We start from the raw sequence: 23,473 nt of genomic DNA, 5'->3' as shown, positions 1-23,473 counted from the left end.
TTTTACTTGATACCCCCACATGGAAAATAGATGACACAGCCACCCCTTTTCCTCCCTTAATTTCTCTCTTCCCCCATTGGTGAATGAATTTAAAACAGCTCAAGAACTGAGCAAGACCCTGCCTCCTCCTCCCTCCTCTGGCGGCCTTCATTGGCAAATCAAAGAATTGCCAGTTTGATATTTATAGCTGAAGCGCCTTTGGGTAAAAAATCCCACTCTCTCTCTCGTTCCCTCTCCCTCTCCCAACCCACTGACGGTGACTCTGTTGGACTTTGGAAACCTTAGGCCTGGTGTAAAAATGGCAGCAAGCTGTGAGTCAGCCCATCTTGACAGGCTACCTCAGTGCTGATCGCTGGAGCATGCTCAGCAGGCCAGCTGCCTCAGGTATGAGAACGGGACAGCTAGTTGGGGTTACGGTCAAAGCACTTGTCCAGTTTTATTGCAAAACAATAAGGAGCTGGCTGGTGAAAGAATACCAGAAGCCAGCAGATTAATTAGGCAATTCAGAGTGTGTTAGTCTTTCTGCTTTTAGAGAAGAGCTGCAGGCCCCGCTAAATACTAAAACATTGGTTTATCACCCTTTTGGTTAAAATCACATTAGCCCAGTGTTTCTTATGCAAGTTTTTGACAGCTGAGGCATTATGTTTGCTAAATACCACAAAACAAGTTTATAATGATGCAGCCAGGAGTGGTGTGGGTGCTTGGAGTAATGCTGGAAAGGGGCGAGTGGGTTTGGAGGGACTGTTGGCGGGGGGAAAGAAAGGGATAGACAAATCACTAATTCTGCAAGGGAAAGAAAAACATTAGCTGAAGGGGGATTCATTCATTATATATAAGCCTTACTCAGGTCTGTGTAAGCCTTTTTATTCCAAAAACACTCCCTCAACGCCATTGTGCGCACGCTCTCCCTCTCTCTCAAACACACACACAAAAATCATGTTGCTACATTTAGTTAAACTAGCAACAGGCTGACGCACATTAATCCTCTCTCTCTCCCAGCCTCTGCCGAGTTTGTCCCTGTGTGAGTCCATTTCCTCTGGGTTAATACCACCACTGATCTTCTTCTTCTCCCCCCCCACACCCCCACACCCCCCTTCTCTCTTCCTCCCTCTCCAATCCCGCCATTCGTTCTCATCGCTTTTGTTCACACGACAGTCACCATCCACTGTTACCATGGCAAATCAATGGTCAGTCTACAGATGGGAGCAGATTCATTTCTCTCTAGCACACACACACACGCATGCACACATAATGTGTTTGCTCTCTCTCCGACATTCCACTACACTAGTAATGGATGGATGTGTGTGTGTGTGTGTGTGTGTGTGTGTGTGTGTGTGCGTGTGTGTGTGCGTGTGGCAGATATGTCAATGATCAGTTAAGTAAATCTTTACTCTTTTACTAATTAAAGGCAAGCAGTGCTCCCTAAGGAACAGAGAGCATACAGAATGTCAGGCACTGTGTCTTAGACATGATAACCACAAACACACACACACACACACATACACACACACACACGTATACAGACACGCTTGTGCATGCACTCACACCTGCACAGACACGCACTCAGGCACACATGCGCACAAACACAGATTACTTTTGGCAGTGTGTATATTATCACTGCTGTGCATCTGTGTGGGGTGTGTACTTGTGTGTGTATGTGTGTGTGTGTGTCTATCAGTGTAAGTGTCCATTGGGGGAGTTGGAGCGGCTACATGGCAGATGCTTAAAGCCAGTGGCTATTAGACAGCAGAGCAGAGATAATAGGCTACGGCTGCCATTACCTTCTACACCCTATTAGCCAGAACCCAACCTGGCAGAGACAAACAGACGGACAGACAGACACATGAACAGGGGGCAAATCTGTACTCTCTGTATGTGTGTGTGTGTACGTGTATGTGCACGTGTGTACTGTATTGGGCACCACACACATGGAGAGATGGATGAGAGAGAAAGCGAGAGATGGGAGAGATGGAGAGGAAGGATGGAAAGGCTAATTTGCCAGGCCTCCTATTAGACAGATCTTTTCCAGATGGGGAGGGAGGGAGGGGGAGGTTAAGGGAAGATTGGGAGAGGGGGAGGAAGTAGAGGAAGTGCTAGCACATTCAGAAAACAAAAGTGCATTACAGTCCATGTAAGCAAGAAGATGAGCTGAGAGTTGACAAGGACGGGAAGGGAGAGAGAGAGTGACTGAGAGAGAGCGACACCGACAGAAAGAGGGAGAGATGCGAGAAAACCCCCTCCTCGTGACATTCAATAAAAAGAAACAAGAAGCTCCAAGCTCCTCAGCTCCAATATCTGACTGTCTGGGACTGACTGGCTTTCTTGCATGCATGTGTGTTGAAGGGAGTGTGTGTGTGTGTGTGTGTGTGTGTGTGAGCGAGTGTGTGAGTATGACACACATCACATGCTGGCTTTCTATATCCATCTGTCTATCCATCCACCCCTCCTTCCATCCTTCTGTCACCAGCCGGTTCGATGCTGCAGCTCCCACTACAGGCTTTGGCAACATGGCCGCTGCTCCTGCGCGAGCGAGCGGAGAGCCGTGCGGATCATGGTAGGTATGGAGGCTCGCGGCTCTGCTGGTGGCTGGGGTGGTTACTCTGGAGAAGCAGCATGGGGGAGGGGGGGTGGTGGTGATGATGATGATGCGCTGCTCTCTGTTCACTCTCACATCCTTCTTTCCCTCCCCCATCCGCTCTCTCTCTCTCTCTCTGTCTCTCTCTCCCTCTCTCTCCCTTTCTGCTCAACACACTTTAGAGAAGTTTGAGCCACTGGGAGATCATTAGCACAGGATCAAACCCCAACACTCACTGTCCACACACACACACACACACACACACACGCACAGAAACACACAAAGGCATACAAAGACATGCACCCACACACACACCCAGACATTCAAACACATACACACACTCCCACCCACCCACCCACACACATACACACAGCAACACTCACACTGATAGAAAAAAAATACACAAACCACACTCACACATACACACACACACACATCGAGATTCACACAAACACAAGAACACAAATGGGCACACACGAACAGCACTGCTGCTCAAAATCCAAAACACTGAGTTAGGGAGACAGGGTGTGTGTGTGTGCATGTGTGTGTGTGTGCGTGTGTGTGTGCATGTGTGTTGTGTGAGTAGGAGTGGGAGGGGTTGACTGAGAAGATTGGGGGGGGGGGGGTTGAGAGACAGACAGGATTGATGGAGCACTAGATAAACAGAACTATTTTTGGGGAAGAACAAAAACTAGCTGAATTGACTGCGCCATGATGTAGAAAACACACATTTACTTGAACAGACTGATAGACTTCTGCGCACACTTGCACATAAACGAAACAGCCGCCCACACATCACAAGCTCACTCAATGACTCCAAACAGCCTCTCGCATGTGTCCTTTCTAGCACACAAATAAAGCAAAGTTGTATTCACACACATGCACACATGTGTGTGAAACTTCTAGTCTCTCTCCAGACGCACTTACATGCACATGTGCACACACACGCGCAGGGACACACACACACACACAAACACACATAGTCTCTCCATCAGGAGTGCGTTGAATAATTCAGTCTAAGAGAAGTACACAAGACTGTTAGGAGTGTATTCAGCGCTGGCCTGAGGGCCGGCCGCTGCTCTAAAAGCATGATGTCACTGCCAGCCACCCTACTCCTCCTGTCCCTCTCCTCCTCCTTTTTTCCCCGTTTGACTTGCTTTTCCCCTCTCTCTCTCATTTCACTTGTTAAATTTGGCTATAACAACACATATGGATGCTTAATTGGGTCAAGAAATCTTGAAGTGTGTATCCATCCGAGCATGTATGCTCGGATGGATAGTATTTTAAAAAAAAAACAATTTCAAACAATATTTGTAGCTGTCATGCAGCAATAAAATCCCCCAACAACTTGTTTAGAGTCAGATTGGCAACATCTTTCTATTTCCCCTCCATCCACTTCTGTCTCTCCTAATTTCTCCCACATCCCTCCCATCTCATCCTTTCTCTAGCCCTCCCTGTTTTTTTCTGACAGCCCTCCCTCCCTCTCCTTCTGCAGGTCTGCCAGCTGTTCTGCTGATCCACAGAAGCTTCTCTCAGATGTAGGTCACTCTCTCAATTAAGGCAATTAGCAGCAGCGGGGCGAGGAGACTGAGAACGAGCCGCTCTCATTACAGCAACAGGAGCCATAGGCCCGCATCACACGGCTCGCTCTTAACACTCCACTTGGCACCTGCATTAGCCTTGCCTAGCACCAATCTGCTAGTACTTACTGGTACTAGCACTGTATTGGCACCTGCATTAAAATCATACCATGTTACTCAAACTATAGCACTATTCAAACTGGATTGGTTTTACTACATGTGTAATTTCAGAAGATCATTCGTACGGGATAAAGGATCTCTGCTCGTAGCCCAGATGTAAAATGTCTTGATCACTTCTGATCTGTCAAAACCGCAAGACTACCAAGGAGAAAACCCAGAAAATTCAACACTGCGCCAGAGAGGAAATACTGCACCTTATAACTATCTGGGGTGATGCTTGTTTCGAAGGTCAAAAATCTTACCGCCTCCATTAGGATATTTGAGCTAGTAGCCCACATGTGTTATGACAATCTGCCAGCCGCCACACAGCTAACCCATTATTAGATTGTAGAGATGTCACTTCGAACTGGATTGCTATTATCAGATGACATTTTAGACTGCTGAAAAACAGTAGGTAATTTGTTCCACATTTTTTATTTCCCAGACTGGTAAAAATTACACAAGACAGATTCGTACTGGATTAAAATTATGAATGCCTTTGGTAATAATTACAATTTCAGGACTTCCTGCAGTAAAACTAATCCATTTTGAATAGGGCTTAAGTTAATCTAAATGTCTTCTAGCTAGACTTGTGATGTGAACGTCTGCAGAGTGCTGATCTGTAATGCAATCTTTTAGGATGTGTCAGCCTTGGCGAGGCTAGTAACACCCCTGGCCATCATTAATTGGCTGTAGTGAAGTAGGCCTTTCTTAGACTATGCCAATCCAAATCTTCTGCTAGCTAGCCTTGTGCCAATAACAGCTGATTAGTACTGGTCTGGAGAGCAATGTTCTCGGGTGCGTCAGCGTCAACTAGCCTAGCAACACCTCTGGCCATCATTAAATTGCTGTGGTGAGGTAGGCCATCTTGTTCCATATTGCTCCTTGCTGTCTTTCACACACAATCACACACAGTGTTGGGGGAAGCTAATAGTGGTTTAACTTTGTGTTAAACTCAAGAAGTAATTTACAGTGTGAGTTACAGTACAATACAATCAAATATACCTTTACAATTCACAAATTGTGTCTAGAAAAATTAGCTGTTGAGCATGTGACACAAATGCTTCGAGATCTGCTAGCTGGCAGCGTTGAGCTGCTGCAGTATATTTACACTATTAATCATCTTCCCCATGACTAACGCGGAGGGTGTCATACAAGCACCGCCTAAGACAGGCCGTCTCATGACACCACACACGCACGCACACACACACACGCAACCTCTCTCCCTCTCTCTGAAGGGTTCATACTGTACATCTTCACATCCATTTCTCTCTCGCACTTGTTCCTTTCTCTCGCTCTCTCTCTCATCCTCTCAAATCGCCTCATACTTAACTCTTACCATATATGGTTCAATTATTCTACAAGCCCTCTCAATCTCCCACCTCGCTCCATCCCTCTATCCCTGCGTTTCCCTTCTCTCCGCTCTCTTTCTCCTCCTCTTGAACATCTACAGTAATATCACTCTTATCAACTGTATTTCTCCATCCTTCTCTCTCTCTCTCTCGCACTGCCTCCCCCATTCGTTCCCCCCCTCCTCCCTGTCTCCCTCACCATCTCTTTCTCTGCTGTTACTCCCTCCCTCATTCTCTCTCTCTCTCGCTCTCTCTGATCTGCTCTGTGAGTGTTATTTATACAGCAACAACCCACGCAGAGTAGAGCAGAGCGGTGAAGGGAGTTTGACTTGCCAAAGTGGGCATCACCTCAGAAACACAACATAACTCTTCTCTCCTTTACTCCCTCTATCCTTACACCACTCTGTTTCTCGCTCTTCATCTCATCTCATGACTTTGCTCTTCGTACTTTCTTATCGGGGCTGTGTAGACAATATCTTAATAGTTCAAGGGCAGCGGCTCACATGGAAAAAGGGGCATCTGTAGCACACACACACGGGGGTGGGGGTGAAAAATATAACACTGGATTTGACATGGAATTTTTAGCTTTCTTTGCTAGCACAGAATGTATTACGGAAGGAAATGGGATGTGTCACCAGTCTCATAAAATAGTATTTTTAAACAGCTAATGTGTATCATTATCATCATTAGGGATTAACGGTAAGGCTGTTATTACATGTATCTGTCCGTACTTTAAAATTTTTTTCAGATTGTTCTTTTTATATAGTATATTTTCTATGTTTTTACCATTTGAACTGAGTTAGAGCCCTGTATCGAGGTCAGAGAAGTGGGCTTATGACTTGAAGGTCGCTGGTGTGAATTACGGACAAGCTGGGAAAATCTGTGTGGTGTAAGAGCATGACAAATGCTCTCCCTTCCCTCAACAACTACCGTCATGGTGACATTGAGCAAAGAACGTAACGCCCAGTTGCTGCCATGGAGCTGCTCAGTGGCCAACAGGAGCGGACCGAGGTTACACCGCAGCTCCCAGGTGTGAATCTGTTTAACTGTATGAATGTGAAGCAGGACGTTCATGAAAAAGAATAGCATGCTCAGTCAACCTTGGATAAATACATGAAAAATAAATCCCATAGCCTATAGCCTGTATAGTTGTCTTAATCCATTTTAACTAGCCTTTTCTGGCCTTTTCTATCATTTGCTTCTTTCTTTTGTCTCTTTTTTTCATAAGAATGCAGTTTGCAGTAGCCTATTCATGTGCAACAGGTAATATGAAGATAGATCCTTATTAGTTACTAGCTATGATGACGTTTCATTTTAATAAATTAATCTGTGGCTGGCAACAGTATGCTAACATTATACTTACTGCAGCTATGTAGCAAGAATGATTTGATCATGCCTAGAATTGGAATAACAATGTCATGGGCTAGCCCCTGAAAAACAAATTCTAGAAATGGGCAGTTAAAACTAAGTTTGCACTATGGTAGCCATGGTAACCTTACAGCTGAAGCTTATTGCCACTACATTTCAGTAATGTTTGTGTCATTCTCAGCTTGCTGATCACACCATCAGATCAGCTGATGAGTAAGTTCATGTTCTGTATAGCTAAAGGCTACTTTGCTGCTGTTTGATGCCCGATCGTAGACGGATGACAAAGCTCCCAGAGAAAGCAGCAGTCTGGAGGTCTGCTTAATGACTGTCGGGCAGGCAGTTAGAGTTTGCACAATACGATTTCATGACTGACATTTGTAAGTTGTGCATATTTAACTTGTCTATTAAGAGGACTAAAATTAAAGTAATTATAGTAATTACTGTAGTATGAAATTCTACTAATAATTTTTACATCATGGAAAAGGGTCAGTTTGGTCGATGAGAGAAAAGAAGCAGTGACTCAAGCATTGCAGCAACCCCCTCTGAACACCTCAGTTTCATATAATTCTCTATATCAGTCGTGTCTGATCATTTGCTACGGAGGTCCAAGAGGATACAACCAATGACTACATCAGGTGATTTTACTAATTAGTTGCTCCTTCACCATTAATCTATCTCCATTTGTACCTGTACAGTACTTACCTCTCTATTATTACTATTACTTTGCGTTCTCTCTCTCTCTCTCTCTCTCTCTCTCTCTCTCTCTCTCTCTCTCTCTCTCTCTCTCTCTCTCTCTCTCAGGGCCAGTTGGTGAAGTGTTGGTTTTTTTCCCCCTCTGAGGGAGAGAGGAACTTCTTAACATGGAGGAAGAGGAGTGGAACTGACACCAACATGGTATGCCTCTGACACATGCTTCACTCAAATCTTTTCTCCCTTCTCTGTGTCTGTTTCACTCTCCCACCTCCTCTTCCTCTCTCCCTCTCCCTACCTCTCTCCCAGTAGAACACGTGAAGCACATGGATGGTAGATGCCCCGAGGCATGTGCCTATGCTCTTAGCACATATGGCAGCCTGCCTGTAGACTGGATGGGGGCGAGAAAAACTACTATGCATGTATGCAAGTGTAAGCACTTACTGTATCTGTCTATTATGTGCAGTGGTGTAACTGCTTATCTGTCTCTAATGCATGCTTGTGTAACTACTTATGTCAATATTATGTATGCTAGTGTAACTACAGATGTCACTATAATGAATAATAGTGTAACTACTGATTGTGAGGAGGCTAATGCAACAGCTTATCACTTTATAACCTGCTAGTGTATGGATTACCATTAGTAGCCTAGAGTACCATTATGCAGAGGTAAGTGGTCCACTCATGCAGTGTTACGTAGACATCATAGCTTGAAAATTGTGGTACTAAAAGTGATTAAAATCTGCATTTTCTTTTGAAAAAGCAATCAATATGGCTGAGACAAAACCATCTCAAAATGCACACTCTTCCTCGACAACAGCGATAAAAGTAAAAATGCACTGTTTGCACTTGAGAAATGATTGATGTGAGACAGAGAAGCGGCAATAGCTATTGCTCCCTCAAGACCTGCAACTTTGTCAAACACCTCCCTAACTATGATTGATTGGGTTGTATGCCTGTCGCAGGAATTGGCCTATCAGGTAATTGCAGAGTTAGGAGGTAGTGCCAGTAGAAGGTGTTTGCTCTGGAGAATGCATCCCTTTGTTCACATACCAATCACAATGACTGTGAATGGATCAGCAGTAGCTTTGCAGATACATCATTATACCAGAACAACAGAACTTTTAACTTGCCCCTTAACTTTGTTTCAGGTAGTTACAGTAGTACATTAAATGGCCAATATGGCCAATATTTAGACCCTTCCTGCAGATAGAGTGAGTGCTGAAGTGGACAATGCTTTTGCAACGCTTGGTTTACTTCTTCCCTTAATTTTACCCAGTTTTAACCACATTTTCCACAGGGATTATTTAAGTTCACTTTATCTGTTCTTATTTAGAAAAAAAAAATGTGCTAAATGTAGATAGCCTCTTTTATGCAAACATGCCACAGTATAGATCATTTCTGCAAATAGAATACTGCCCATACATAGAAAGCATTTTGATGTTCACCTCCAACTAGCCTTAGCATACAGTACAGTCCCAGTGTTCGATTATCTGCCTGTCACGCTTTCTTGGGGAAGAGAAAACAATCTGCCTGTTTTATCAATATAATAATTTTCTTTGCCATCTTCTCAGCAGTCAGCACTGTTGCCTCAAAATAACAAGAACCTGGGTTCAATCCCTGATCATAGCCCTTGTGGAGTCTGTGTGTGTTTTCCCCATGTTTATGTGGGTTTTACCTAGGTGCTCCAGTTTCCTCCCACATTCCAAAGACATTCAAGTCTGGTGAATTGGAGAGTATATATTGCCCATAGGTACGAATGTGAGTGTCTCACATTCATACCTATGAATGAATGTGAGTGTCTCTCTATCTGTTTAGTCCTGCAATTAAACTTGTAGCAAAAATCAACGAGTGTCAAAACGTATTGGTACAAACGGGTGCCAAAGCAAAGTTGACAGGTGCCATTTGTCGTGCAAAGCATCCCAATAAATGTTTCCAAACAAAACACAACAAATGTGTATCAGACCTAACACAGTTTGGCATTAACATGTGTCTCATATCCGGATTGTGTCCAGATATCTTTTCACTTGGTTTCATTTACACCTGTCCTTAAAATGCATCTCACATCCACATTGGGATTGGATTTCTGTTTCCCTGGGGATGGCAAGTGCTAAGTAATTGGCATTTTGTATGCACTTTTTCTTGTTTTTCAAAATTAGGAAATTAGGATTGTCTTACACAATATGCATAGGACAAGGCTTCTAGTTTACTTAGTTTACTTCTGTTACAAGAAGAAGAAGTTTATCTTCCCTTTCACAGTTCCTATATGTGGATTTAAGATGCATTGCATCTACATTACTGTGTTAATGTGGTCAAAAGCGTCTCTGACCATCTCCAGAGGTGGTTTGTGTTATCAGATCTTCAATGCGTCTTGACTGCAGTTACACCTGGATTTTATGTGTTTTTGCGCTATCTTATCACCCAGGACGCGTGTCAATGTTAGGTGTAAAGGGGGCCAGAGTCTAACCAGGTTTGAAAGTGTATTTCACCTATAGTGCGTCTCCATGCTATGTATGAATTTAGGCTCTGTTTGGGGTTTAATTAATTCTCCAGAGGGGTGTTCACTATGGTTTTTATGCCGGGCTCAGATTACAGGAGTTTTTCACCGATTTATCCCTGATTTGCCCCTCCCGACAATCGGAGGAGAAATCTGGACCTGAGTCTTGGTTGGAACCGAAGCTCGGCGCAGAATATCTGGTAATGTGAGCTGTGTACAGATCAAATCTTAACCCTCCCAAACCATTCGAAGACACATAGGAGCCGCCCCGATAATTTCTAACCTGTTTGATATTTGCGAGTATCTGCATGGCGACGTCACTTCATTATGCCTTTCAACATTGGACAATACAACTTTAACATCCCGGCCGGGACAGCTGACAGTATTGCCTAGCAACGGTAAACCTTTTAGCACTTTTAGCACTAGGCTAGCGATAGTGTACCAAGGTTATAACAAACAGATATTAAAACTGACGGTTAAATTCTCACCTCCAGTCCTCCGTAACGGACAGCCTGCTTTATGTCTGTCTCTCCAACCATTTCCTCATCCAAACTCGTCTGGCCTTTCACTTTTCTTTGGCAAACTACTGCAAACTACTGAACACACCAAAGCCAGCTGTTCTGCCTCCATGTTTGTAAACATCTGCCTCCTGCCTCTCCATGGTCACGTGAGTTGTCGCATACAGAAGCTCCGTCGGGCAAGATAATCTTAATAATATCTTGTAGTGTGTGATGCACTGTTATGTTCTAAACTTGTAGTGTGATCTTGTTTGCGATTTCAGAGAAGAAAATCGGTTAAGTTTCTCCTTATGTGCGTGATGCAACCCGATTTCAAAATCAATTAAAACTCCTGTAATCTGAGATCAGCTTTTGTTTGTTAGATATTTGGTTGTAATGTTTTGTTTCGATTTGAATTCCTAAAAATCCCAATTCACTCTCCCACAACTTACTTACTTGAGAAATGTATTTTCCCAATAGTACTCCTCACTGATGCTTTGGGCAATGCTATTTTTCATCTACATAATTTCACTGAGCACATATTAACACAACAAAGGACAAATTGTCCTTGAATGGAATCATGGAGCAATAATTCAAACAATAACACTGAAATAAAATGAAATAATGCTTGATTGATAGCAGTTTTTGGATGAGACAATGTAGACAAAATAACAGGTTTGGTTTTCAGTGAACAGCCACTTTAATTGTAGAGCAGATGTTCACATTATGAACGTATATTTAATTATTTTCTTTACCTAGCTTTTTCTTTATTGGTATGTTTTGTTATAATATGAACATTACATAGAGACATACTGAATCATCTAATTACAGAAAACTATCTCCATGCTGCTGCTGTGACAGTTACCATAACCCTCCTTCCTACATTAAAGATAAGGATAGAAAAAAGCTAGAGCTCTCTCTTGTCTGTGCAAGAACAAGGACTTTACTACTCATCATCATAAGCATCGTCATCATTGCCATCACTATCATCATCATTGTCACCATAATAGGGGAGCTACATAGTCTAGGGGCAGCAACAGCAAATGTGTGATCCCGCTTGAGCTTCAACCTAGACTGTGGAACATCCGAGGGCCTCACATCAGATTAACTAGTGGCTCTTGAGGTCAAATGGGGACGTAGAATACTAGAAATATAAATAGGGAAAAGCTATTGAGAGCCTTGAAAAGAAACAACAAAATGTTAAAACCAATTTTGAATTGTACTGGGAGCCAGTGAAAACAAGCCAACACAAGGGCGATGTGGTCCACCTTCCTGGAGTCAGTTAGAAGCTTGGCGGTAGTGTGCTATTCTCACTGCAGGCAGGACATGGAAGACTGACCAATGCATATGTGCAAGGAGTTACAATAATCCAAACAGGTGGAGATAAAGGCATGAAGATTTGATTTTGGAAATAGGTGTAGACTGAAAAAAAATAGTTTTTACTGCTCAAGTTATTTATCACTGTTAAGGGCCAAATCAAAGATTGCATCAAGATTTTTGGCATTAGGTTTAACATGAGTGGCTAAGCGGCCCAAATTATTTTGTAGTAATTTTGATGGAATCAAGGGATATAAAACAATTTCATATTTGCTCTTGTTTAGGTGGAGACAGTTATGTCGGATGCAACATTTATTTTCAGAAAGATAGTTCCAAATGTTAGATTGATGTTTAAATTGTACTGATCATTGAGCCTTAGCATGAGGTAAAGCTGGGTATTGTCTGCATAACAGTGAAAGGAAATGTAATTCTGAATATGACCCAGTGGCAGCAATATTAATTGAGAAGAGAAGTGGACCCGGAATAGAACCTTGAGGGACCCCACAAGAGATGCTAGACTAGGAGGATGAAAAATTGCCTAAAGTAAGGTTCTCAAATGTAACGCAAACCAAGCCAGGGCAGTGCTGCTAACACCAACCCCGTGCTCGAGACAGTCAACCAGAATGACACAATTTACACACAACTGAACACAATTGAAGGCAGCACTCATGTCTAAAAGGAACAGGATAGTACAGTCTCCAGAGCATACAGTGCAGGAAAAGGTTGTTTGAACTGACTGAATTATATGTATAATAATAAATATGTTGTTATTGTTCAAATACAACAGATGGGGCAAAACAACCTTTTCTAGTACTTTGGACAAAAACAGCAATTAAGAGATGGGTCTGAAATTGTTGAGAAGTGTGGGGTCTAGGTTAGGCTTTTTAAGGAGGGGCTGAACCGTGGGTAGAACGATGCTGGTGGCCAGGGAGCTACTGACAGTGGAGATGATGGTTGGGCACACTATGTCAAGAACCCCCTTAAGGAGGCTTGTGGGGATAATGTGAAGATGGCAGGTTGTAGGCTCATGTGGGAAACAGTCTCTATTGAGAAAGAAAGAGTTATGGGCTCAAAGCAGTTCAGGACAGGAGAATTTATCCGTGAAATAGAAAGGTCCCAGGAAGGAGGAGAAATGTTCTGTCATATGCTCTCAACTTTCTTGACGAAAAATCTTTAAAATTCTTCACTATTTGTAGAGACACATTGGTGCCAGTATGGGGACATTTATTAACAATGCTGAACAGGACCGTAGGGTTGTTATAGTTCTTGCAGGTGAGGTCAGAATTTTTTTTTGCTCTCATGACCTTGACAGCTTCTTGGTATTTGGCCAGAAGGTCTTTCAATAGGTCATAGAATAATTGAAGATTTTGCCCTTTCCACTTACACTTCACTTTTCTGCATTCCCTCCTATAAAGAGCACAGGTGAAGTCATCGAGCCAGCTCTGGGCTTTGCGTTTAGGTTTTCTAAGTTTAAAAAGGGCAATGGAGTCAAGAATGGCGGACAAAGTGCCACTGAATAGAGAAATTAGCTCCTCTGTACCCAACTGGGGAGGACAAGCCTCAATAGTACAGGTATTAGGGGCAGCTATGTAGACATGAGAAAACTTAACTGGCAGTGGAAGAGTTATAATGAGAGAAGTAAACAGGGGCGCAAGACTTTGGAACTAAATGAGGCATAGAGGCGGCAAGCACAATCAGCCTATGATCAGACACAGTCATTAATTGTCTCAACATTATATACAGGAAAATCAGATGATAGCACTAGGCCGAGTGTATGACCAGGATCATGTGTAGAGCCCTTGATAAACTAAACATGACTCAACCAGATACATTAAACTCATTAACTAGTGGTTTAGACAGGTAGCAGACATGGATATTAAGATTTAGGTATGAGGGAAGACAGGGAATCACGCAGTCTGTTTATGGGGGAACAAAGCACAGGATTAGAGATCTTGCACTTGCATGGTAGTTGTGAGCAATATAGCTGGATATAGTTGGAGCCAGGTTTGTAGTCTGCACCACTAATAAATTACTGGAGTTCCTGCATATTACATTAACATGACATCAGCTTGACTTCCAACTATTCACACTGTCTTTTTCCTGGACTGAAGGTTTGGGTTATTTCTATAACCCAAAACTGAATGGCAATAGTGCAGGGGAGGGCAGGAAACAGTCACCAAAAAGATATGCTCTATTGAGCAAATCCCCAAATATTCAGTTGGGAACAGTATAATCAGAGGGGGCTTTTATTTTCCAGTTATATAAATATGTTATATAAATAGGTTAGGTTATATTTCTATGTGCTGAGTCAGAAATGTGTCATGGAGCATAGAGCTGCTATGAATGTGTTACCTGTTGGTAAAGTTTGATTGTCTGTGAGAAATAAACACACACACACACACACACACACACACACACACACACACACACACACATACACGCATACACACAAACCCACACATACACACACAAACACGCACATACACACTATATGCACCTCTCTTTTTCTATTGAACATAAAAACACTCACTCGCACGCTCGCTCACTCACTCACTCACTCACTCATTCATTCACTCATTCACTTGCTCACTCACTCACTCTCTCTCCCAAACACACACACTCACACAGTACACAGACTAGCTTTCCCCTTGAAGCTTCTTTGAAAAGGTTTATAGAATCTTAAAATAGCAGTGTGGTCTGTGAGCACGGGGATTAAAAAAGAGAGAGCTACTATAGAGCTGCTGTACTGTGACATCACACACACACAAACACACACACACACAAAATCATACAATCCTGCCAGGAGCCAACTACATACACACACACACACACACACACAACCCTGCCACTGCCATCCCATTGTACTCCCCAACTGGGGCGTGAGAGAAGGAGGAGAGCAGGGGGGATGACAAGAGAAAAGGAAAGGGGATAAGGTTGGCATGAGGTGACAGGAAGAAAGAAAGTAAGTAAAAGACATGGAGGATGACTGAAAAATAAAAGGATCTAAGAGAGTGATGGAGAGTAAAAGCTGGAAAGCGTAGACTGTGCATGAGGACGAGTGTGCGAGGGATGGCAGTGGTGAAAGAAAAGGTGATGAGAGGCAAAAACAGATATATAGGGAGCAGAAAGCCACAATGAGCTGCAAAACATTAAACAGAAATGGAGAAAAGAGAGAAAGAGAGAGAGAGAGAGAGAGAGAGAGAGAGCGGCAGAGAGAGAACGATGAGAGATACAGTAATATAGAGGGCTGGTTGGCAGGGGACCAGTGCTGTAGTGTGGTGTGTTTGAGGATGAGTGGAGATGACTGCTGACAGTTCTGGGAGTGACACATCCACACTCATGCACACACACACTCTCTCTCTCCTGTGCGCGTGCATGCACACACACACACACACACACACACGCAATGGCAGGGGGTCCAGCTAAGTCGGGTCTCTGCTTGTGTCCTAAAGCAGAGACAGAGACCTGTTGGCTGATAGCAGATCTTGCTGGTTCCATTACTAAGTACAGAGAGACACACAGGACACACAAACACGGCTTGTGATGTATGCTAAACAGCAGCAGCCGCTCTGCTGAGGAGAGATTGACATCTCCACCAGCCGTTTCCAACAAGCAAACAACAATAACCGAGACTCACCGCCAACACAGACAGATAAACAAGACAGAGACACATAAACAGACAGTTACACAAGTGCACTCACACAAACATGCTGTAAAGACTGTTTTTCAAAACAGCTTCTAACGTAGTTCAGTCGAAGAACTGTTGCTTAAATGTAAAGTCCATACTTTTTGACAAATTTGCTTAGAAACATATAAAGCACACACTCATATAAGTAAGTCCCAAATCAAGTTAGACATGGGTTAAGGTGACGCTAAGTGTCTTGATGCGTGAAATGAAGTTGTGAATATCAGAAATACACCGCAGCAGCTCAGATCAGGCTGCAAGTCAATCAGGATGGTTAAGATTGAATCTGTACACCTCTCACACTACCAGATAACTTTTGCCGACCATCGGTCCTGACCAAGCCTCCTGATTGTCGGGATGTGCAAATGTGGAGTAAATCAATAATAGATTATCTCGTGTGTCTCCAGCCTAAGTACACGCAGTATAATTTTTAATCCAATAAAGTATCCATTTTAACCCTGTCTGCTTTACTATTAAAGTTGTGCCTGTCTCTGTTTTAGAGCTGTTAAGACTTGAATAATTGAATGCTTGGGCACAGCTTCCCAGACTTTCTCTAACATTCAAATAATGGCAAATTCACAACACGCTTGGCTATTGATGTAGCCTTCAATAAAGCGTTCAGTTGTATACAGTTTAAGAAACTGCAACAGCAACAGTACTCGGTTGTGTGCACTGTGCAACGTTTTCATGTATATAAATGGCCTTTTTGCTAACCGATATTGCTGATTGATACCATACAATGCATACATATGAAAGCTTTTACATTGCTGATCTAAACACAGGTACTAGTTAGGACATTCCTGGGAAAAAATTATCTGCCTCACAGGAAGTGTGTTTTACGTTTAAGGAAGAAGCAACAGTGGTTTGTTTGGAAAAATGCAGAAATCAGAGAAGCACGAAGAAGAAGTAAGACGCACCCTCCTGTGTCTTCTCGACTCTCACAGTGTTCCCGAATGCACAAATTTATATACAATGGTGAACAGAACTTCTTTCAAAATGTAAACGTTTGTAGCCTGATATTAGCATTCTGATGCAGCTTCTCGTACACAGTGATGGATTACCTCTAACGACTTGTTTCCTATGCTGTTTGGAATTGAATGTGAGTGACTGAGCCCAAGAGGTATGGCAAAACTGATTTAAAAATACCTTTAATCGTGGCGCAAAATTGAAAAAAATTAGCAAAAACTCAAATTACACTGGAACTGTCCTTTAAGTTATTATATTCTATGAACTTAGAGATGTAATATGCAGGATTTTCACTGAATGCATCAAATTTTGTACAATCTTATAATAGCTTTCAGTGCTACAGTGCTTCAGGGCGTTCTTTACCCCTGCATCCTTTTTTATCAGCGGATTTCATTTTCCCATTGTGTTGTTACCAATCCATGTGAAAGGAATTCTAAGATCCACAACAACTCATAGCCAAAACTCCCTATATTGTTTCACATAACAGCGAAAAGTAGATCAGCTTCAGTTTTAAATGTCATGTTTTTTGTTGTTGTTGTCATTTTGGGTTTTTTGTTGCTCCCATTGCAGTCTTCACCACTAATTTGATCGGGATTACAAATTCAATTTTGTGTGTGTGTGTGCGTGTGTGTGTGTGTGTGTTTTCAGGGGTTCTGTCTTCTAGCAACACTGAGTGAGGCTGAGTGTACCTCAGCAGCGGACAGAACAGTACTAAACACTGTAGTGGTTTAGTCACCATAGTAACCACACTAACCCAGCTACTCTCTCTCGCTCTCTCTCTCTCTCTCTCTCTCTCTCTGTGTCACACACACACACACACACACACACACACACACACAAAAACGCACAAAAACTCATCAGCCAATCTTGCTCTCCCTGCTTCACAGGGGTTCAAGGCTAGCCAGATTTCCCAAAGCCTTCTAACATAGCCGGCTGTTTCTCTTCACAGCCCTAGCCACCAGAGAATAACAACCGTGGATGCAAGAGCAGAGAGACACGAGAAGAGTGAGAGACACGACAATGGGAAAAGACAGAGAAGAATGATAGGGAGGCAGCTGAGATGGTGGGGCGAAGGAGGGACGGGAACAGGAGAGGAAGGAAAGACAGCGAGATTGGGCTGGAGGAGACAGGGAGACACCGAGGAGGGAAGAGATAAGGAGCAAGAGAGAGAATTAGAGGTGAGGGGAGGGAAGGACTGAGTGAGTGAATGACACAGCGGCGTATCTTCTGCCGGCGACAGCAGGTGAGGGGAGCAGGTGTTAAATATTAAAGCGACTCAGCAGAGAACCTAGGCAAATGGCCCCTACAGATATGGGACATCCCAGGCCGGGACACACAGAGACACACACACACATATAAATACGCAGACATTGCGGGTAGCATCCCACCACAGTGGCAGAGCAAAGCAGAAAGAACATGCATGTTTAATTCACAACCTTCCATTTCAGCATGTTCATGTTCTTATCCTACACACTGTGACCCCAACCCCCACCCTCCATCCGCCGCACACCGAGGAGGGAGTCGAGAGAAGAGGTGAACGAGGGAGGTGGGGAGCGGGCGAGCGAGAACATATGGGGTGAGGTAAAGTGAACATTTCTTATTTCCCAAAGCGTTCCCTCTGTAATGGACGTGCAACATTCCAAAGTAATCCTGTTCCTCTCCTGGGCCCCGGGGCCCACGCCCCCCCCCCCCCCCCCCTCCTCTCTCCACATCTCCTCCTTGTTCCCTAAACATGTCTCCCTCTTCGCAGTGCGGCAGCCAACTTCTCACAGAACACCGCAAACTGTTCCATACTGAAATGTATTGTTCGGGATGAGGGGGGAGAGACAGGGAAAAGAGAGAGAGAGAAAGAGAGAGAGAGAGAGAGAGAGAGAGAGAGAGGGAGGTTCACTTATATATCAGAGGACTGGCCTAGGTGACGCTGATTGAGCGGATTAATCAGTTTTCATACAGAAACAATCCCACATGGGTGAAGAAGCACTTTGGATTGTCCAACAGCAAAGATTCTTTGATTTGTTAGGACTGATCCAATTGGGGTAGAATTAATTTTCAAATTAAACATTGCCAGTTTTGGCAGAAATACAGTGTAGGCAAAAACAAACACTGAAATACAAAAACAACATTCATGAAGTCAACAAGGCTTCCAGGGTTTGTCCCAGGCTAATAGATCAAAGTTTCAATTTGAATCACATATAATAAACAAAGCCTACTTATGTGCGTATGTATTTATTTATATATACAGTATGTATACTAATTATTTTATTTATTCATTTGTTTGGTTAGTTAATTAATTACTCCCGGCACAATCATATGTGTGTGTGTGTGTGTGTGTGTGAGTGAGTGTGTGTGTGTGAGTGTGTAAGCCATCTAAATCAATGAGTACCGATGTTTTAAATAACCTCTGTTACTGTTGTGCATTTATCAGAGCTGTCAGAACTTCAGAAGAGACAAGAAAAACACTTGTGAACATCCAAACCAATAATGCTTCTCTGCTTACAGTACAAGATGGCTAGCTGCGTTTTTATTGATTCCTGCATGGCAGTGGGCTGTTTTTTTCCCATATTAAAACCAGGCAGGAGGACTTTCTTATTTACAGGAGAGGCCTGCAGGAATAGTTGCAGGGGGCTGTTTAGTTGCAGGTTACACACATGAACACACTCAGGCTCACACCTGGGAGCTGCCAAGAATGACCTCAGTCTTGTACTGCTGACCACTGAGCAGCTCCATTAGAGCAGTTGGGGGTTAAGTGCCTCATTTAAGGGCACATCAGCAGCAGCTAGTGAAGGTGGGAAAAGCACAATTCATTCACTTCCCCCACCATGATATACTCCGTGGGGGGTTCAAACCGGTGACCTTCTGGTCGCAACCTCACTTTCCTAACCTTCATGCTACAACTCTCGCTCTGTCTCTTTCCTCTTTTTTTCCCTCTCCCGAACACGCACTCTACACCCCCCTCCCACCACCACCCCACCCCCCCGTCAACCACTACTTCAAAAGGCTGTCGTACTGCAGCAGTTATTGGTTCCTGTGTTTTGGCTGCAGTGCCCTGAGAGATTTAAAAGGCTAAAGAACCGGTTGTGTTTTTATCAAAGCTTCTTCAGTCAGTCTGTCAGTCGGCAAGGTCTACAGAGTCAGTACCAGAGAGAGAGAGAACTCAGCTAAGAAAGAGATGTACAACCCTAACTGCACTGAGCAGCACACCAAAATGAAACAAAAACCTAATCTTAAAGGACAACTCTTTTCCTTTTTCTTTTTAAAACTAGGAATCTATTTCTCTGTCATACTAGCCATCAATCCAAACACTTATTTCATTGATTTACCCTTTAGCAACTTACCACACGAGTTTGCTCTGTCTCTACTGTGAAACTAGGCATTCAAAACAATCTGACAGGGCAGCCCTAACAGCATAAAAAAGATTCCAAAACCACCCAACATGTCATTTTCTGCTCTCAGTATAACAATATCTTTAGACAGTTTATGTATGAAATACTAGTGAACCAAGTACAGATGGGCATCCATAAGGAAGAGCTTAAGTAACTAAGAGGATGTAAACCATAACAGATACTTGTTATGTTTATTCTTTATTTCATATACCCACCAGCTGAAGACATACATCTCTAAAGTGGGAGCTTTGGAACAGAATATATTTGGATGATTTGAGGGGCTTTGCAATTTTTCATGCTGTAGCCCACTGGATTGTACAGGATTGTGTAGAGTATTTCAGATGGAGTGAGTTGCTAAATACCATGTTTGTGAATGAAATAAGTATCTAAATTGATTGCTAGCATGCCAGGACATTTAAAAAAAAAATACAGTGTAGGTTGAAAAGAATTATCTAAGAGCAAGGATTACAACACCCAAATCTCACTCTCCCAAACATACATATTGTGGATTCAGTGGAATCAGGGAGGTAGGAGTAGGTTGTGTGTGTGTGTGTGTATGTGTCTGTGAGTGCTCGCGCACACGCATTTGTGCCTACACAAGCCTGTATGTGTGTCATCATCACTCACCTTGTCGGCCATAATCATAGAGGATCCTCCGTGAACTCCCAGGACTGGAAGTTGTGTCTGAGCAGAGAGGAAGTCAAGGATCTGGGCAATGGCCTCCTGATCGGTGCCATCGGCAAACACAATGCCATGGAGACGTGTGCGTGACAGAAGCTCACACACCTTGGGGCACAAGAAAACAAACTCAGGTGTCAGTGTGTGTTTGTGTGTCTGTGTGTGAGAGACTAAGTGTGTGAGAGAGAGCTTGCAATTAAGTGTTGGCTTTAGTAGGGAGCGTAACAGCATTGTGTGCGCTACTCACCTGTGTAATCACAGACTTTGGGTCTGTCTGGTTGATCCTCAGTGTTACCACGGAGACGTCAAGGGCATCTTCAGGGCGCCGAGGTGGGCGGAGGTCCTGGTCGGTAACAGGGCGTGTCTGTCCCAAGATCACACCCACACTGAGCCCTGGAGGCTTCTGGGACGCCACAGGCACCATGATCTGGGAGAGTAGGAGCAACATCCAGCCCACTACACCCATCATATCCTAAACACGCAGGTACACACACACACACACAAACAAACACAGAGTGACTGTAGGGATCGGCAGCAGAAGTTACCCCATATCTGTTCCACTGTCGGCCTTTATTTGAACATAAACAATGCCTGTAGGCAATGTTCACAGAAAAGTGCCAACTATAAATGGATAAAATATCCGTGAAATAAACACAATCTGATTTTACCCTATTGATGGTCGTAAATGGGGAAAGTTTCTCAATCGATATAAACACAAAGGTGTCTACATCAATCAATAACATTCACAGAGATTAAAAAAAAAAAAGGCTTTGCTCAAACACACTCCGTATCCTAACCAAGTTCCGGTCTAATTCAGCTGAGTCTAAGACCCTGTTCCCAGTTTCAGCTAAGTCTGTTACCTTTTTCCTGTAATGTGAGCAGATCTGAGAGGAGCAGATGAGTAGAGGAAATGCAGTGTGAAATGCCTTGGGCTGAATGAGGGCTAATGAAACCATGATGCGGATGCTACGTTGCATCTCAGCCAATTTCTTACACCACCACAGTCCAGCAGAGCTGAAAAACACCCCAGGAGGAAATCATCACATCCAGAAAATTAACCCACTGTGTCTGTATCTCTTTATCCTCACCTTCCCTTGTTGTCTAACTTTGCATCCCTGTCTGCTGATTTGCCTCCACCTTACTCATTTTCTCTTAATCTATTTGATGTTTTTCTCTCTCCCTCTTTGAGCCATCCTTATTCTGCCAATCTGTCTTTCCGGCTGGCTAAGTGTGTGTATCTGATCCATGTCATCTCACACCCGGCCTAATCAGGCCAGTTAGTCAGTCAGTACTTTCCCAGCTTGCTCTCTCTGCCCTGGTGCCCATAAACTAGCCTGCAGCTCCAGCAGCACTTAGCATACGCCGCTAAATCACACACCGCTACACTCCTGTCCCAGGGAATTAGTGTCAGCCTTAACCAATGGGACAAGATTACACTAACTTTCCCTGGAGTTAGCATCAGAGCTAACACAACTAGGAGCCACTAGGAGTCTGCTGTGGCACAGCCTCCAAAATGGTTAACATCAGCACTAGAAAACTCTGTGTTTTCTAGTGGTTTTTCTATGCGCCTGCTGTTTTATAGAATTTGCATTTGTGCTTAAAATCAGATCCGCTGACTGCTATGATTAGCATCCAAAAGAGATGTCATGAGGGGTCACTGTCTGAAGTTTCCTTCTGCGTTAGCATTTCAGGTCCACTGAAAAATACTGTACTTTACTAAAGTAACATTATCCATTAGGCCTATTTCTCTGGTATCCTATCAGTGCAAAATTTCACTCTCTTGCTTCCTAATTTGATGGATGTTCACTCTTCAATGTTTTTCAAGTGATTATAATTTCTCAATGACCAATTTACTGAATGAAAAAAAAATGAATGGACTGAAAGGAGCCTTTGTTTGGGTTCAATCAAATATGCTCCCTAAATTCCAGAGCGTTGCCTTTAAGCAAATTAGTCTTGTTCAAAGCATTTTTTATTTTCCTGGGTAAAGTTCAGCCTAGATTTGCGAAAGTGAAGTCTCTGTCAAAGCTAGAAACAATCGACCCAGTACTCTAATGGGCGATGGCATTAAGAGGCCCTCAAGCTGCTTCAGTGACAATGAATAAGAGAACGCCTTTGTACACATTGTGACATTACCCAGGGTGATTTTCCGCGGATATGAGCACATTTTCTGGTTCACAAATGTTAGCCCTACTATTAAATAAAGCTCATGTGGGTGTAATTGCTGAAATGTTCTATCAGTCTACAATTTCAGTCTTTCATTCATTGCCAATGGAGCAGCTCCAGATAGTGTCTCTAAATGGCATCACAGATTAGGCTCTTGGTTATCTGGTCTCTATGTTTGGGAGGGAGATGCTCATGTACATCAGTGTTAATGAAACTGCCCAAGATCACTGAAATAACAGATGTAAATCCTGTTAGAGGCTGCAGCTGTAATCACAAAATACCTATTCAGCAGAGCAGCTTTAGAAATAACATGCAAACCATTAACACACACTGTGACCCCCAACAGTGTATAGTTAAATGGCTGCGTGATAAATTACCTCTATCCATATCATATTTTTTTAAAGGTCTAAGAAAACAGACTTTTCCCCTCCATGTGAAATTACACAGAAAAAGTTTGATATAAATCTTATGACCTCCGCAGCAACTGCTGGATTAGAGAAGGTAAGACATCACAGAGAAGGACGCAAGACTAGTCTGCTTGGGGTTTAGGAGACTGAGGTTGA

The 23,473-nt window shown here is 43.2% G+C and overlaps 1 protein-coding gene across 1 annotated transcript in view; it reads right to left on the bottom strand.

Moving 5' to 3' along the window:
- The window catches only part of grin2ab (glutamate receptor, ionotropic, N-methyl D-aspartate 2A, b), a 70,613-nt gene that overhangs the window by 34,943 nt on the left and 12,197 nt on the right, over positions 1-23,473 (bottom strand). The window contains exons 3-4 of the mRNA XM_071522865.1: positions 20,995-21,219; positions 20,697-20,855 (exon numbers count right to left, since the gene is read on the bottom strand). Of these exons, the coding sequence (XP_071378966.1) occupies positions 20,697-20,855; positions 20,995-21,219 (384 nt within the window). The remainder of the gene's footprint in view (positions 1-20,696; positions 20,856-20,994; positions 21,220-23,473) is intronic.

The sequence above is a fragment of the Centroberyx affinis genome, unplaced genomic scaffold (genome assembly GCF_046629955.1).
Source record: "Centroberyx affinis isolate AG114_WGS23_722 - 3 ecotype Tasmania unplaced genomic scaffold, CSIRO-AGI_Caff_v1 ptg000100l_1, whole genome shotgun sequence".
Classification (NCBI taxonomy): Eukaryota; Metazoa; Chordata; class Actinopteri; order Beryciformes; family Berycidae; genus Centroberyx; species Centroberyx affinis.
The sequence above is the reverse complement of the archived record's forward strand: the minus strand, read 5'-3'. Positions and strand labels throughout refer to the sequence as shown.